Source organism: Epinephelus lanceolatus, chromosome 6 (genome assembly GCF_041903045.1).
Source record: "Epinephelus lanceolatus isolate andai-2023 chromosome 6, ASM4190304v1, whole genome shotgun sequence".
Taxonomy (NCBI): domain Eukaryota; kingdom Metazoa; phylum Chordata; class Actinopteri; order Perciformes; family Serranidae; genus Epinephelus; species Epinephelus lanceolatus.
Window position 1 is genome coordinate 41873825 of NC_135739.1, and position 18388 is coordinate 41892212.

The window sequence follows — 18388 nt, forward strand, 5'->3', positions numbered from 1 at the left end:
ATGTGAAAAATTTATGTGCCCAATCAGTGCACTCATCTTTTCACATGTATGCGGACGATACGATCCTGTATTCTTGTGCTCCTACCCTTTGTGCTGCAATCTCTAATCTACAATCTGATTTTATTGTACTGCAGCATGTGCTTATCGATTTTAAATTGCTTTTGAATGGGAGCAAGACAAAGGCTATGCTGTTCATACCAAATAAGACTGCACTCTCCAAGCCTCCTAGGTGTATTTTAACTCTTGATGGTACCAATATTGAGTATGTTGACATGTACAAGTATCTCGGTATCTGGCTGGACATGAATTTTAACTTTAAGCAGCACATTGATTTGTTGTCAAAGAAACTTAAGTTTACTGTTGGTTTTCTTTATAGGTTAAAATCCTCTTTTTCTTTGCCCTCACGCAAGCGGCTGGTAGCGAGCTTATTTTTATCTCAGCTTGACTATGGTGACACAGTGCTTGCCCAACTGTCTTGGCAAAACTTGACCCGCTGTATCATGCTGCGTTGAGATTCTGCTTTTAGGACTCACCATTGTGCATTGTACACTCTAGTGGGCTGGTCCTCACTCACTATGCGCAAGATTCAGCACTGGTATATTTTGATTTATAAGACCTTGTTGAGCATTTTGCCTTCATACATTAAATCAAAATTTGTCCTGACTCAAGACTCCCACAAACTCAGATCCAGCACCTGGTTGCGTTGCATAGTGTCCTCAGTGCAGACTGAGGCTGGTCGTAGGAGTCTGTCCTATTTTGGCCCTTGGTCATGGAATGACCTCCAAACTCGACTCAAGTTGGCCTCTCTAGTCTCTTTGGAGAGCTTTAAGCACAATACTGCTGAGCTTTTGACCACTGTTTGCTCCTGCCATGGTGTTTAGTTTGCTTTGATCGTCTGCTGCTGTCTTTTATTGTTTTTGTTTTTTTATGTGATCATTCCTTGTGCTTGTTGATGGTAGTCCCTTTCCTCTTTATCACATCTCCTATGACTGTGTTCTGTATGTGTGTTTGTTTTTATTTGTTGCTCTCCGACGTGTAACACTCCCGCCTCTTGGCCAGGACACCATTGTAAAAGAGATTTGATCTCAATTGGTTTTATCTGGTTAAATAAAGGTTAAATAAAATTGCACGGTCAATTTAAAGGGAGACGGTAACTTTGCCGGCTGCAATTAATTGCCATATTCATGTGTGTTTGTTTTCCTCGTCTCTCTCCACCAAAGAGACTGGGCGACAAGAGCGTTCACTGCCGTGCATCGTCTGGCAGCCAGGTGAGTTGGTTCATTAGCGTAACGAACGGAGGGAAAGCTCTTGTCATCGAGTGTCTTTGTCTCTGTGGGGTAGGCGGGGCTATGGGCTACACACACACACACACACACACACACACACACACACGATCTTCGTGAGGGGCAGATGAGGCAGAGAGAAAAAAAGAGAGTTGAGGGTAAGAGAAAGACATGGAACTTGTTCCTAAACCAAATGCCACGGCCCCTGTGTGGGAGTGTTTTGGATTTAAACCAAATGACAGAGGGGAGCCCAGTAATTTGGACGAGCTGGTATGCTGGGTTTGTTCTAAAACCATCTCAACAAAAAGAGCGAATATGACCAACTGCACACCTGAGAGTGAGAGACTGAGAGTCTATTTTTTTGTATTTATAAGGTCTTTATTTATTTATTTTGGTGTTTTTAACGTGTTATTTAAATATTAAAATTTTTTTGCATTCCTAAATATTCTTGCTAACTAAATGTTTGTGTCTCTTTAAAAGGGTGTACTTGCATCATTATGCCTTTATTATCATTATATAAGCTTAAAAAATGGTCTAAAAACAGCAAAATTACAAAAATAATAAAAATGATCTTAAAAGCACGATATTACGCAATATTATCACTTATCGCAATAATTTCTGACGCAGTTAATCGCCCAGCGAAATTTGTTATCGTGACAGGCCTATAGAGGCATAGAGGCCAAGTACTGATTGATATAAACTATTAATATTGCAATTACAAATTAAACTTTTGGTAGCCCACTACAAAGTCCTGTACGGGTCCATTTTGAAAACCCACATGCACCCATACCCGTAAAGCTCAGTACCAAAACTGACCCATCACATGTCATAATGTCTAAGTCAAAGCCGCACCTGCCTGCACCCGTTAATAAAAGTCCTGCGACCCGACCTGCACTGTGATTAAACGGACACAGGCTACAGTGACTCACATTGAGCTGGGTTCTCCATTCTTGCATACAAATCCAGTGGAGGAAAAGTCTCTTTCACTGGCTGCGCTTGATGCCGGGATGGTGAAAAACATTATGCGCAATCATTGCCAGATTAGGAAACATTTTAGCAAAAGATCCAGCAACAAAGAAGCCAAACACTACATAGTAAATATCAAATCCATGGCTGTAGGAGATTTGAGCTGTAGAACAGGCAGCTTACTGCTTAATGAAGCCAATATGTCAGTCTTAACCAACTCTGTGTGTGTGCGTGTGTGTGTGTGTGTGTTTTGCAGGTGGGTTCATGTGCTGTGTGCAGTAGCTGTGCTGGAGGCACGCTTTGTCAACGTCACTGAAAGAAGTCCTGTGGATTTAAGTGGAATCCCTTTGCAGAGATTTAAACTGGTGAGTTCACACTTATATAGATAAGCGACTGTTACATTCTTGATTAATAATGATAATACATTGGAATTATATAGCACTTATCAGGATACTCAAAGACGCTTGAAAGACGAATTGAAAGCTGATATTCATATAATGGCTTAGGGGGCGATCACACAGAAATGAGACGCTAGAGACCCGGACACTTCAAAGATGCTTGAAACGCTGGAAGCGCTTATTCAGTGCGCGCTAGACAAAAAAAAAACAGCAAGGAGCGCCTGTGGAGCGGGGGTGTGTGCACAACACACACACACACACACACACACACACCTCCTGTCATCTCCCTTTGTCTCCCCTTGAATATAGTGTTTCCCTCAAAGACAGTAGAGACAGTACTAGCTTACATGAAACTATCACGAGCTATCAAATCAAATCCAACTTTGTTTATATAGCACTTTTCATACACAAAAATGCAGCACAAAAACTGTGAACTACGAAATAAGGTCACCAGCCCTCTCACATATCCCACTGAAAGTTAACTAGCTGCTACGACAATATCGTCGTAGTACTGAGGTGTGCGTGTATTGTATAATTCTTAAAAATCAAATATTGTCAGGATAAATTTCTCGTCTTCGGATTGCATTGGGTTGTCTGTCGCTCGTAACTGCCGTAACTGACCAAACTGCCGTAACTGCCACAACAAAACAGGAAGGAGGATTTGATTGGCTGCCTGGGCCAATGACGACAATGACGAATGGTGCTACTGGCGTCTGACGCTCAAAAAGAAGCGTCTACAAAAAGGGGCGTCTAAAAAGACGCCGGAAAAACAGCCATCTAAAAAGATGCTTGAACGCCGGTCAGACGCGCCGTATCATAGGAAAACAAGCATGAACAAATAAAGGCTGATTGCTAAAAATTGCAGGGGGGGGGGGGGGGGGGTAAAACCACCTGTTCTCTAGTGGTTTGCACAGTAGATTTAAGGTAATGTACACTTCCATCGCACCTCACATCCCTTGTGGAGATTGGCGGGGGGAGTGGCCAGCACACCTAATGGTAGATGGCGCCCCAGACTAACGTCCAAGAACACAAAATTGAATCCACAAAGTATCTCCATACTGCTCATCCGTAGTGATCCAAGTGTGCTGCAGCCCCGACATAAAAAGTTGTTTCGAAAAACGTCATATGAACTCTGTTTTTAGCCTCACTGTAGCCTGTAGCTCTGACTGCTTCTCTGTGCTCCGCATTCACGTGTGCACGCTCAGGGTGATCGGTGATCTCTGAAGAGCAGCAGTCTCGTCAGTACTGATGTCCAGATTCTCAAGTGCAGACATTGCCAATTCCCAGTCTGAGCAGCAAAGGCTTTCCTCATCCGTTGGCATTGCTTTGCATTTGAAACAACTACACCACCAGGTTTCCAGTGCGGCTGGCTGAGGGTTAGGCTCATAAGCTGCGGCGGCTGCTTCGTCCAGTAGCCTGAGTTCTGCGTCCGTATACTCGGGCTCAAACAAATACAGCTCAACAAAGAAATGCTGTTCCTCCTCAATTTCAAAGTCTTCAGACATGTTGGGCTGTCCTTTGCTAAAAGACCGTAGTGCAAATGATCTTTCAGCTCTGTGGTTACCGTTGTCTCTCCCTGCGGTTCACGTGTCACGTGATGTAAACACGGGTGAGCAAAGCTCATGCTTTCGCTGGTCTCGCACAGGCGCACACACGTGAACGCGGAGCACAGAGAAGCAGTCAGAGCTACAGGCTACAGTGAGGCTAAAAACAGTTCATATGACGTTTGTCGAAACAACTTTTTATGTCGCGGCTGCAGCACACTTGGATCACTATGGATGAGCAGTATGGAAATACTTTGTGGATTCAATTTTGTGTTCTTGGACGTTAGTCTGGGGTGCCGTCTGCCATTAGGTGTGCTAGCTGCTCCCCCTGCCGATCTCCACAAAGGATGTGAGGACTCTAAAACTTCACCAGGGCCTCCATCGGCATATGGGTGAGTAGATAATAGCTGAATTTTCATTTTTGGGTGCACTATCCCTTTAAGTCTTTGGCGCTGCTGGAAGGGTTGTATGTGAAACATCTGAGCAGGAAGTGTTGAGTTTCAGTGTAGCTTAAAGGAATAGAGTGTTCCAGGGGTGATGGTTTTCTGTAGGCCGATGCCGAAGTTAGCATAACCCTGGTTCCCCCGTCAAAAAGCCTATTGGATTTTTCCATTGGATTTTTGATTATTCCAGAAATAAACTCTGGCAAATAAGCGTTTAACATACTTGCACATTACACACACGCACGCAAGATAATGTTCACAAATGAACACCACTTTTATGATTATTGATGTCTAAATGCAATTGCCAGAGGTAAAAAGCTAACGTTAGGCTATAAACAAACTACACTACAGTCACATGACTAAACATCACCACCACAATGAGGCTGCAAAGCCGTGGTCAGTATGATGACGCTCTGTAGTCTCATTTAGCCACTTATGAGCAACTGCCTTTTTTAAGACACATAAAAGCTTCAAAATTCACAGTGGGGTATTTACTTACGTATTTTTCTCTTCAGCTTGTGTGAATCACAGACCTTATTTCAGACATCTAACCAAAAATGCATTCAAAAAAATCCACTGACTTTGAGACAAGGGAACCAGGATTGCTAAAATGCTAATTTTTTTCCGTGTTTTAGGACTCATTTCAGGGGGACTCTGTAGTTCATCCCATACTGATATAAACCTCTGCTCTCTTTGGTACCAGAGAAAGTTTTCTATCAAGTGGCATTAAGCACAACGAAGCACCTGAAAAAACGTAGGGCTGTAGTCAACCAACGAAAATCTGTGTCATCTGAAGTCGTACATAATCTTCAACTAATTGGTTAGTCGTGGGAAAAAAAAAAAAATTGGCTCCATTACAACTCACAACATTCACCAACAAAACAACTGTCTTATACTAAACATGTTTTCCAAGCAAATACAACATTACGATGTTATTAGCGCCAGCCTATGGTATTTTACATTGTATAAATTAGCCTAGCGACAAGCGGAGATTTCCTCTATTCATATGAAGCCATGAAGTATAAATCCCTAAAGGATAAATCACACACAAGACTTAAAATGTCTTCACAATTTATCAATTCTTATCTGTTAAATACAAGTAAATACAGGCTTTGTTTCTACTGAGGTGAACAATGTCAGTATACAGAAACAGACAGGAGGTCTGCGTTACCGCAATGCTGAGTGTTAAAGGAGATTTATGGTTGTGCGTAGACCCTACGCACGTCGCCTATGCCATTGTGAGCATTTTTACTTCTGCGGTGGTGTGTCTGTGTCACTCTGCAGTTACACCTCCAAAACACTAGTCGGCGGATTCTGTGAAGTGCTGTAAAGCTTAGTTGATTCAAAACACACCCAAAACATACATTAAATATAGCTTAATAGAGACAGTTTGAAAAACAAGTACACAAATTGGCTTCACTACAACTCGCAGCATTCACAGACTCCGGACACATTTTCCCACAGATACAACATGCTAACGTTATTAGCATAAGCCTACGGCATTTTACATTGTATGAATTAGCCTAGCAACTAGCCATCTTTTCCTCTTGTCATATAAAACCAGGGACAATGGCAACATTTAACAAAGGTACTGCACACAGTTTGGCTCCATAAAAACTCACAAGGTTCACTGACAAAACAACTGTCCTGTATTAAACACGTTTTCCAAACAAATACAAAATGCTAACGTTATTAGCACAAGCCTATGGTATTTTACATTGTATTGATTAGCCTAGCGGCCAGTGATCTTTCCCTCTTCCCATATGAAACCTGGATAAATCCCGGCGTATAAATCCCTGAAGGATAAGTCACACACAAGACTTAAAATGCTATTTTAGTGGAGGCTTTACTGTCACAATTTATTGTTTCTTATCTGTGAACTAAAAGTAAATACAAGCTCCTTTTTCACTGAGGGAAATGGTGTCAGTATACAGTGCCAGACAGGAGGTCTGCTTCACTGTAGTCTGAGTGGGCGGAAGTTCGCTGCATAGATCAACCTCTCATTGGGCGGAACGAGCCACCCACTGAAGTCCCACCCTACCACCTCCGGTTGTGTAGCAGTTTTCAAACTTTCAACACGTCCTTCACTAACTTTTGCGGTGTTTGATCTTGCAGGGATGTAGCCATTTTTCTGCCATGGTTCGCGTCCTGTAGGCGATATTTTTGTGGGCGTGTTACACCAAAACCTGTTTCCCCCCCGGCAATATTTTTGCAAGCGCACCGTTGCTGCGTTGCTGTGGCACCGCCCAGAACGATTGTGATTGTTGAAAGAAATACAAGCAGCCGGGGTGTTTTTTTCTCCAATCTTAAAGTGAGAGTCGGCCCAGCCAGAACTTTCTTTTCTTGAGAAAGGTCTGGTGAGCGAGACTAGCTTCACTGCGACGCGTAGTTACAATTCTGGGGAGGTGCACGTTAGGCTATGGTGTAGGCTACAGCGTAGGTTACGGCGTAGGCTCCAAATCGATGCGGAGCCTACGCCGTAACCTACGCGTCGATTCAACACAGAACTATAAATTACGTGTTAGGGTGGGCGAGTTCAACGTTGTGTAAACAAAGGGGTTTTTTGAAAACACCCCCATTTTCACAGGTAACTTAGCCTGTCCCTGCAGGAAATAATGGATTAATCCTGGAAAGCTATTGATGTAGCACTTTTCTCCTTATGAAAGTAAGTGATTATTCGACCAATGAGAATTTGGTCAGACGAGAGCATATCGACCAAATAATCGACCAGTCAACCAGGAGACTACAGCCCTAGAAAAACAACAGCATATCAGTGCAAACAGATGGAGGCTGGTTTAAGACAGCAAAAAAAATTACAAAACAATCCAAAAAACTTTCTGAAAATCCTTATGCAGAATTGTCCAAGTGTCTTTTATCCAGTTGTGGGCTCATTAAAGTCAAAATATAGCTTTTACAGCTTTTTTTTCCCGAGTGCGGCACCACTGCTGCTCACCGCTCCCTCAGGGGATGGGTCAAATGTGGAGAACAAATTTTACACACTCAGGTGTGTGACAATCAGTGGAACTTTAATATTTAACTTTAATCTTTTTTTGCCATACTATTGCTAAACAAAGCATGTTGTGGATTATTCTCCTGTGAAGGACTTGTGCACATTAGTTCAATGTTTGAGCATTCATTATGCCTCCACACCGGCAATAGCCGTGACTGGAGGCATTTTTTTACATACGTACGTCTGTCCCACAATATCTCAAGAGCACCTCAAGAGAATTTCTTCAAATTTGGCACAAATGTCCTATTGTATTCAACATAAAACTGATTAATTTTTGGTGGTCAAAGGTCAAGGTCACTATGACCCTGCATCTCTCTATTTTTTTGTGAACGTGTTATTTCAAGAACACCTTTCAGGGAATGTCTTTTTATTTGACACAAACATCCGCTTGGACTTAAGAATAAACTATTCGAATTTTGTGGTCATTAAATGAAGTGATGACAGTTTATATCCATAAGGTCAAAGGCTAACTTCACTGTGACATCATAATGTTCTGCGTAAAACACTTTTCTGGCCATTATTCAGTGTCAAATCTCAGGAACAAAAGGGGCGACATTTGGTGAATTGGTGACACTCATCTCGGGTGTCCACCTTGAAACTGTGCTGATTGTATAGATCATCTGTGCTGTGGGGGGGGAAATGTGTGTGAAACATCCATGTTTTCATAAACGTGAATATAACCCTAAGAGGAACTTGACTGGTGCACCGAGGCCACGGGGTCGTAATTCTAGTTTCAAATAAAGAACTGGTTCACTCTGCAGGTGAGGCCCCATTTGCAGTATATTTCTGTCCAAAGCGTGGTCGTCTCAGTAGTGCTGCAGCCCACAGAAATAAAAATCAATCAATCAATCAATTTTATTTATAAAGCCCAATATCACAAATCACAATTTGCCTCACAGGGCTTTAGAGCATACGACATCCCTCTGTCCTTTGGACCCTCACAGCGGATAAGGAAAAACTCCCAAAAAAAACCCTTTAACGGGGGAAAAAACGGTAGAAACCTCAGGAAGGAGCAACTGAGGAGGGATCCCCTCTTCCAAAACGGACAGACGTGCAATAGATGTCATACAGAACAGATCAGCATAATAAATTAACAGTAATCCGTATAACACAATGAGAGAGAAAAAGAGAGAGAGAGAGACAGAGAGGGAGAGAGATGCAGGACAGATGGTAATGACAGTAGCTTACAACAACATTAATGAAAGTAATAATATTATAATTATAGTTCTGGCTACTGTGATACAATATGTTGAAAGTATATATTAATATCTGACAGTGTACATATGTGGCAATAATCATATGTGTATAATAACAGCAGAAGTATGACTAATGATGACAGCAGCGGCAGGAGACATCTGGCAGGACCACAGCAGCAGCACAACCACACACGTCACACTATCCAGGCACTGCTGTAATATGAGTTAACCTAAGAGATAGTGGAGCACAAAGGCTCTGGAGAAGAAGCCGAGTTAGTGACGTCCAGAATGGCCGAGTTAGCAAGATGCAGTAATTGCATACGAGAGAGAGAGAGAGAGAGAGAGAGAGAAAAGAGAAGGAGAGAAAAGGAGAGAAGGTGCCCGGTGTATTATAGGGGGTCCTCCGGCAGACTAGGCCTAAGTCAGCCTAACTAGGGGCTGGTACAAGGCAAGCCTGAGCCAGCCCTAACTATAAGCTTTATCAACGAGGAAAGTCTTAAGTCTAGTCTTAAATGTGGAGAGGGTGTCTGCCTCCCGGACCGTAACAGGAAGATGATTCCACAGGAGAGGAGCCTGATAGCTGAAGGCTCTGGCTCTGATCTACTTTTGGAGACTTTAGGGACCATGAGTAACACTGCATTCTCCGAGCGCAGTGTTCTGGTGGGATAGTAAGGCACTATGAGCTCTCTAAGATATGACGGAGCTTGACCATTTAGAGCTTTATAAGTTAACAGTAGGATTTTAAATTCAGTTCTGGATTTTACAGGGAGCCAGTGCAGAGAAGCTAAAACGGGAGAAATATGATCACGTTTCTTAGTTCCTGTTAGTACACGTGCTGCTGCATTCTGAATTAGCTGGAGAGTTTTTAAGGACTTACTAGAGCTACCTGATAATAGACAGTTACAGTAATCCAGCCTTGAGGTAACAAAAGCGTGGACCAATTTTTCTGCATCTTTTCGGGTCAGGATAGGCCTAATTTTCGCAATATTACGCAGATGAAAAATGCAGTCCGTGAGGGTTGTTTTAAATGAGAATTATAAGACAAATCTTGATCAAATGTTACTCCGAGGTTTCTTACGGTAGTGGTAGAGGCCAGAGCAATGCCATCTAGAGAAACTATGTCATCAGATAAAGAGTCTCTGAGTTGTTTGGGGCCAAGAACAATAACTTCAGTTTTGTCTGAATTTAACATCAGGAAATTGGTGCTCATCCAGGTTTTTATGTCTTTAAATGAGGGCAGAATGGACACTGAAGGACTATCCAGCCACCTGTACTGTAAAATCCTGAAGGTCATATGATCTTAAGGATGTAAAGGCTTCAGCACCCAAACTAATACTGATTACACCGTCTGTTAGCTTCATCTTTATTGAGCCATTTCAAACGCACTCTAGTTTCATAGCCCTGCTTTCTGTGTTTAAATGTCTGACAGAAATGTTACTACTGTAAGAAGCGGATGAAGAAGGCGTCTGGCTGCTGCGTGCAGTGCTCTCATGGCCGCTGTCCCACTGCCTACCACCCCACCTGTGCCCAGGCTGCTGGAGTACTCATGCAGCCAGATGAATGGCCCTTTGTGGTCCATGTTACCTGCTGTCGCCACAAAGGCCCAACTCAAATTGAGGTAAGGAGCTTTTTAGAATCTGTTAACGTCTTCTTTAAGTATGCACTGTTAACTAGAGATAAACCTTTTTCCACTTTTTATCAGCCAGTTCTATTTTCAAGTGTCCCAAATTGTAGGAACAGAGGCAGTGTAAACATCAGTAAGTCATGGAAATGAGATTTCCTGAATCTCCTCGACAGCGCAATAAAGCAGTCATGCATGAGCTGACTGTGGGACAGAAGGTGATATGCAAGCACAAGAATGGCCGCTACTACCAGTGTGATGTGGTGCAGCTGTCTAAAGAGACGTTTTACGAAGTCAACTTTGATGATGGCTCCTTCAGTGACAATCTCTTTCCTGAAGACATTGTGGTAGGTTTCACTGCTTTATCTCTATCATGTCATTTATAAGAAAATCCAAAAACCAAACACAGTAAAAATGTAGAATCTGAAACCTATGATGGAAAACTTCACCCACAAAAAGACCATTTGTATAACAGTTACACACAGTGTGTTTCCTGTGAAGAAAACATTGTTTTACTTGTATGCCTCCACAGTGAACGAAGAATCCAAAAAACAGAGAAAACTCTTCATGAATTGAAGTAAATAGGGGCCACGTTCAACAATAGCAAAACTGTATCAAAACATCCTTTTACAAACTCTCATACAATTTCTTCAGTATAATTCAAGTCTTATTAATCCATGGGTATATACTCAGTACTCCCCAAACAAATTCATTTTTGCTAAAACATTACAGTTCAAAACATGACAGTACAAACAGTCTCATGCATGGCAGAGTAGCGTGCCTGGGCACATTCATGTGTTTAAACTCTGCTGAAGTGGAACTCGTATGCATGCAGGAGCTCAGGCACGCTAAGGGCACAGTGCTTAGAAAAGGAAGCGTTTTAAATCTTAATGTTTTCATGAAAATGCATGTGTTTGGGAAGTACTGAGCATAGAGCTGGATAAATAAGACTTACCATTTTGTGGGTGACACATTCTTTTTTAAAGTATTAAGAAGTTAACTTGGTAAATTTGGACCCACTATGAGGGATTGTCCATTTATATTTACATTACTGCCCACTTAAGTATTCATGTACAACTATGACATTTTCTGTACTGTTCTCTACATCAGAGACATAATTTGTTGTACTGTATAGCACTGACTTTCATGACAAAACACATGTTGTAGTTTTGTATTGATAATATCCTAAATTCTCAAGTGGCTGCCTTTATTTACCTCAGTGGATTGTCTGTCCATCCATACATACACCCCATCCGCCTGAGGGAATTTCTTCAAATTTGGCACAAATGTTGACTTGGACTGAAGAGTAAACTTATTAGAATGTTGTGATGAAAGGTCAAGGTCAGTGTGACCTCACAAAATATGTTGTTTTGCCATAACTCAAGAATTTATAAACTAATTTATAAACTTCACACAAATGTCTAATAGGATGAAATAATGAAATGAGGACATTTTACATCCCAAAGGTCAGCTTCACTGTAACATAATGTTCAGTAACACTTTACTTGAAGGTATCTACATAAGGGTGACATGACACTGTCATAACTATGACATGACGCAGTCATGAACTTGTCATAAACATTATACATGTCATAAACGTTTATGACTGCTGTCATTAAGTGTCATTCGACTTCGGTAATGACAAGTTGACATTATTTGGGTTGTCTTGATTATGACAACTTGACATTAATTAAAGTGACATTACCAGCAGTTGTCTTTGTCATGACAAGTTGACATTAAATTTGTTTGGGATGTCCTTATTATGACAAGTTGACATTAACCGGGATGACATTACCAGAAGATGTCTTTGTCATGACAAGTTGAGATTGACAAAAAAAAAAAAAATGCACCTCTTTTTGTGTGTATGACAAGGTGACATAATAATTATTATAATTAGATGTAATTAGATTAGAGCGCATGCGCCCGCGCGTGCAGCCTGTTGCAGTCGCTCCTGCTTGTTTTCTCGGTTTTCTTACTTTTTTGCTTTATTAAGTTTGGTATTTGTGCTGGCTTTTTGTGATTGTAATTTTGGAACTGCGCCCTCTCAAAACATGCTGATTGAGAGAGTTGTACTCGTTTTCCTCACCCTGGAATTACTTATTTCATTCGGACCCGGCACCATTGCGCAACAACTTCATGGCCGCATTGTTTACTCCAGAGATCAGCTGATCGTGCTGAGGCCGGCTGGCTTGGCGGCCGGAACATCAGAGATACCAGCTGAACTGTGGAGGAAAACACACAGAGGATGCAGGGGAGGAAGTAAACAGCGGCGGAAAAAAGCAGGGTTGAGACAACGGAGGCTTGTGGAGAAGAGAAGATATAAGCCGTGTCTCCCCTCTCTCATCATGGGCAACGTGAGGTCACTGGCAAATAAGATGGACGAGCTGACAGCGGTCGCCAAAAGTCAGAAGGAGTACCGGGAATGTAGTCTTATGTGCTTCACTGAGACATGGCTTCACCAGGACATTCCCGACACCAACGTCTCCATCAGCGGCTTTCAGACTGTTCGGGCCGACCGGGACTGCACCGAGAGCGGTAAGCGCAAAGGAGGGGGGCTTGCTGTTGTAGTAAATAACCGCTGGTGCAGTCCTGACCATATTTCCATTAAGGAACGTATCTGTTGCCTGGACATTGAACTGTTCGCTGTTGGACTCAGGCCGTATTATTTGCCCAGGGAGTTTTCACATGCCATTATTGTAACTGTTTACATCCCCCCCTCTGCCAACCCGACGTCGGCATGTGATGTCATTCACTCCGCCATAGCCCGCCTGCAGACTAAACACCCGAGTGCCTTCATAGCTATCTCGGGTGACTTCAACCATGTCACCATGGCAACAACATTGCCCACATTCACACAGTATGTGAGCTGTCCTACCAGAGAGGAGAGGACACTGGACTTGCTGTATGCAAACGCCAAAGATGCATACAGCTGCTCCCCCCTCCCCCCTCTGGGTAGGTCAGACCACAGCCTGGTGCACCTCAACCCCTGCTATGTACCACTAGTCAAGAGCCAGCCTGCGACCATGAGCACAGTGAGGAGATGGTCGGAGGAGACTTATGAGACACTGCAGGGCTGTTTTGGGGTGACAGACTGGCAGGCACTCTGTGAGCCACATGGGGAGGACATCGACGGGCTCACAGAATGCATCACAGACTACATCAGTTTCTGTGTGGACTCCACTGTCCCAGCCAGGACTGTCCATTGTTATCCAAATAACAAACCGTGGGTAACAAAGGACATCAAAGCCATCCTCAATGCAAAGAAGAGGGCCTTCAGAGCTGGTAACAGGGAGGAGGTGAGAACAATACAGGGGGAGCTGAAGATGAAGATCAGGGAGGCTAAGGAGAGGTACAGGAGGAAGCTGGAGAGGAAACTCCAGCAGAACAACGTGAGAGAGGTCTGGAGTGGAATGAGGACCATCACTGGCTTCAGGACCAACAACCACAGAGGAGTTGAAGGCAGCATGGACAGGGCCAATGAACTGAATCTGTTTTTTAACAGATTTGACACTGCTGGCCCTGCCCATCCCCCCCCCCTGACTCTTCTGCTGTCTGTCTTGGTCAACCATCTCCCACTCTGCCCTCCTCCCCCACTCCTCCCTCTCACACCTCAACACCCTCCTGCTTGACCCCCCCTCCTCCTCCTCCTCCTCACACCTCATCCCCCCGTGGTCAGACTGACTGCTCTCTCCATCATGAGGACTACACCCCTCCCCCACGTGTCGTCACCTCCACAATGTGCTTCACTGCTGACCATGTGAGAAGACAGCTGATGAGACTCCACTCAAATAAGGCTGCAGGCCCTGATGGTGTCAGCCCCAGGGTGCTCAAAGCCTGTGCCCCCCAGCTATGTGGAGTACTTCAGCATGTCTTCAACATGAGCCTGAGTCTCCAGAGGGTCCCCTTGCTGTGGAAGACATCCTGCCTTGTTCCTGTGCCAAAGACGTCACGTCCCAGTGGCTCCAAGGACTACAGACCCGTGGCATTGACCTCCCACATCATGAAGACCCTGGAGAGACTCGTCTTGGAGCAGCTCCGGCCCATGGTCAAGCCACTTTTGGACCCCCTCCAGTTCGCCTATCAGCCCCGACTTGGAGTTGAGGACGCCATCATCTACCTGCTCAACCGCGTCTACGCCCATTTGGATAAGCCGGCGAGCACTGTGTGGGTCATGTTTTTTGACTTCTCTAGTGCATTCAACACCATCCGTCCAGCTCTACTGGGTGACAAGCTGACAGCAATGCAGGTGGATGCCCCCCTGGTGTCCTGGATTGTAGACTACTTGACTGGCAGACCACAGTATGTGCGCTTGCAACGCTGTGTGTCAGACAGAGTGGTCAGCAATACCGGGGCCCCGCAGGGGACTGTCCTCTCTCCCTTCCTCTTCACCCTCTACACCACGGACTTCAGCTATTGCACTGAGACCTGCCATCTTCAGAAGTTTTCTGATGACTCTGCTATAGTTGGATGTATCACCAAGGGTGATGAGGATGAGTACAGGGCTGTTGTGGATAACTTTGTCACATGGTGTGAGCAGAACCATCTGCAGCTCAACGTGGCAAAGACAAAGGAACTGGCTGTGGATCTGAGGAGGACCAAGACATCGGTGACCCCTGTTTCCATCCAAGGGGTCAGTGTGGACATTGTAGAGGACTATAAGTACCTGGGGGTACACATTGACAGTAAACTGGACTGGGTTAAGAACACTAACACTCTCTACAGGAAGGGCCAGAGCCGTCTCTATTTTCTGAGGCGACTGAGGTCCTTCAACATCTGCCAGACTATGCTGAGGATTTTCTATGAGTCTGTGGTGGCCAGTGCTATCCTCTATGCTGTTGTGTGCTGGGGCAGCAGGCTGAGGGTGGCGGACGCCAACAGACTTAACAAACTGATCTGCAAGGCCAGTGACGTTGTGGGAACGGAGTGTGACTCTCTGATGGTGGTGTCAGAGAGGAGGATGCTGTCTAAGCTATGAACTGTCTTGGACAATGTCTCACACCCACTCCACCATGTGCTGGTCAGGCACAAGAGTACTTTCAGTGGGAGACTCATACCACCAAGATGTACCACTGAGCGCCACAGGAAATCATTCCTGCCTGTGGCCATCAAACTGTACAACTCCTCCCTCTGAGTGGCCCTGAGACTTTCACACACTGCAATAACTTAATTTAACTTGTGCAATAACCCCGTTCACCCTGACTGTATATATTCTGTTTGTGTAAATTTGTTTACTATATATATATATATGTATGTATATGTATATATATATATATATATATATATATACATATATACATGTACATATATAATTTACGTTTATGTTTGTTAATAATTCCTGTTTATTTAACTATATATTTGTTAATACTATTGTTTAAATTTCTTATATTTTCATGTATCTTTCCTGTCTTGCAAGGAGCACCTGTAACATAAATAATTTCCCCTCGGGGATCAATAAAGTATTTCTGATTCTGATTCTGATGTCCAAGGTTACAGACCGATTCTAACGCTCGGTCAGATAGATGTTTGGCAGGATATGACACAAAACTGGCTGTCATGACACCATTATGAGTGTAATGAATAAATTATTTGACCTCAGGTAAAATGGTATCATTTTGATTTGTCATTAAGATATCATGAGATATCTAGTTGAGTAACAACCCCCAACACTGATTACTAGTAACTTTTTTTTTTAAGATTGATGCCTTACTTTACTTAATTACTCACTGCTGAAAGTAATTAGTTACACTACTGGCATTACTTTTGGATTACTCCATCACATCACCTGGGATGCACCATAACTTAATTGCCAATTAAGCCCAGCATACACTGTACGATTTTTGGCCGTATTTGACCCGATTTTTGAGACGCACGACCTGCCGATGCTCAGGCCGGATTTCCGCTTCGTCGTGCGTCTTTTGCCGTACGGGGGGGGGGGGGCAATCATCTGTTCCAGAACCACGGTCGGACGGTCGGATGAATTTCTGACATGTCAGAAATTTTGGTCGGCCGGCACAGACATTCGCACAGTTGAAGCAGAGCCACGAGCTGATTCGCCAACGTCTGTGCATTTATCCCTCACTGCGCCTGCGCGAAGACATAGATCACCATGGAGTGAATCGTCTGCGATGTGCGGCCAAAGCTCACAATTTATGTGCTCACACTGTACGTTCTGATGGACTAGGGGCTCATCCTACTCTCCAATGTGCTATGTGTAAGCTCAGTCCTGCGTGTTCTTTAATGAAGCAATAGGAGAAGATATTCGGTCTCAGTTAATGTAGTTTATTAAGCAGTAAAGGAATAAAATTACAGAGCTCTGGGTCTCAACTTCACGTCCCTGACGAACAACAAAGGTGTGTCAGTTCACGAAGTCTGACCTCCTGTCCTTTCCCTGACCAGTATATTTGAGCGTAACAGAGTGTCATTGTGCACTCAAGGTGTTGTCCTCTTCTCATTGGCAGTTCCACTTCCTCCTTCACCACACCATGCCCCTGCCTCGTGTTAATCTGACTCCTTCCCGCTGGCGGTGGGGGCGTGGTTCCTGTTTTGAAAGACAAGAGCACAACACAACTCCCTATACGTGCTGTATCTTGCTATCTGTACATCACTTTCTATTCTTTTTACCATATATGAAACTAATTATCTAAGCATTGCGGTATGTGCTCCTCAGACTTCATGTCTCTTCCTCTCCTGTACTTCTCCACTTCTGCAAAGCAAACACATTCAGATCAGCTGAAATCATCTCAGTATTCTCATTGTTCACACATCTAAAACTTATATAGTGAAACACAACTTATAGTAAAACACATAAAATCATTCTATTCCCAACAGTTCCGATCATCAAGCACGATCAGAGAGCTCACACTGTACGGGTGAAAACGGCTCGTCGGCCCCTGCTGACTCTCCTGCCCGTTGACAGCTGTCAATAAAGATAAATTTGAAAGCTCTGATTTGTTCCGGAAGTGCCGTTGTTGTCAACGAAGCAGGACAAGCGGTTTGCTTTGATGATTTGCGCTATACTGTATGCCGAAACATCCAAAAAGAAGTGGTGTCGGCGCATATGGAATCGCAGATGGCTTGAGAGACGTGGACAGTATGGTTTGTTCATTTTACAACAAGAGTTGGAGATAAGCCAGCTACAGCCGGGTGCACCCTCTGTGTGTGTGTGTGTGTGTGTGTTGTACCTCGTCTAGCGCACTAGCTTGTATGTTTGTTTCGCTTGCTTGAAAATGAGAGCAGAAAAAACTTACCAGGCAGCTGAAGAATATTGGCTATCTCCTGCCAGCGTTGATAGCGGTCGTGGTAGGTGGAAGAAGAAACATCGAACAGGCACTCATACTGTTGCCACAGCTCAACCAACCTGGCCTCCATATTTACAGTCCACCAACGCATCACCATGGTGATCTATGTCTTCGCGCAGGCGTAGCGAGGGATAAATGCACAGACGTTGGCGAATCTGCTCGTGGCTCTGCTTCAACTGTGCGAATGTTCAAAATAATATCAATAAATAAAATAAGATACTGGCCTTCATCATCATATCAGATGATGATGAGACTTCAAAGGAAAACAACATTGCATATAAAATGTCATTTGAACTGTGCATTTAACTGGCCAAACACACTCAACTCACTTGAGCTCACTCACCAAACTAGGGCTTTACAGCACATTTTTCCATCTTACTGGACATGCTTACCAAAGAAGGTTATACCTCATGAGGAGGAGTCTCTAAAATTGTTTGTCAGACAACCTGTTCCTCCTCGGAGTCAGCACAACACTGCCCAGGCTAAAGAGCCTCTCCACTGGTGCACTAGAGGGTGTTGCTGTGTTGAATTTCATACAAATAGTCTTTATTGTGGGGAGACAGTTCTGAATCTCCATCTCTGACCCCGACTTCAAATAGTCAATGACTGCTGGAGGTGGGGATCTGTGG

General features: G+C 43.8%; 1 protein-coding gene across 3 annotated transcripts in view; it reads left to right on the forward strand.

The window, feature by feature from the left end:
- The window catches only part of LOC117253728 (lysine-specific demethylase 4A-like), a 61220-nt gene that overhangs the window by 38275 nt on the left and 4557 nt on the right, over positions 1 to 18388 (forward strand). For 2 of the 3 annotated variants that reach the window (XM_078169067.1, XM_078169068.1), the window contains exons 17-20: positions 1221 to 1268; positions 2506 to 2614; positions 10270 to 10458; positions 10638 to 10808. In XM_078169067.1, coding sequence (XP_078025193.1) covers positions 1221 to 1268; positions 2506 to 2614; positions 10270 to 10458; positions 10638 to 10808 — 517 coding nt within the window. The remainder of the gene's footprint in view (positions 1 to 1220; positions 1269 to 2505; positions 2615 to 10269; positions 10459 to 10637; positions 10809 to 18388) is intronic. The other variant, XM_078169069.1, reaches the window with a different exon arrangement.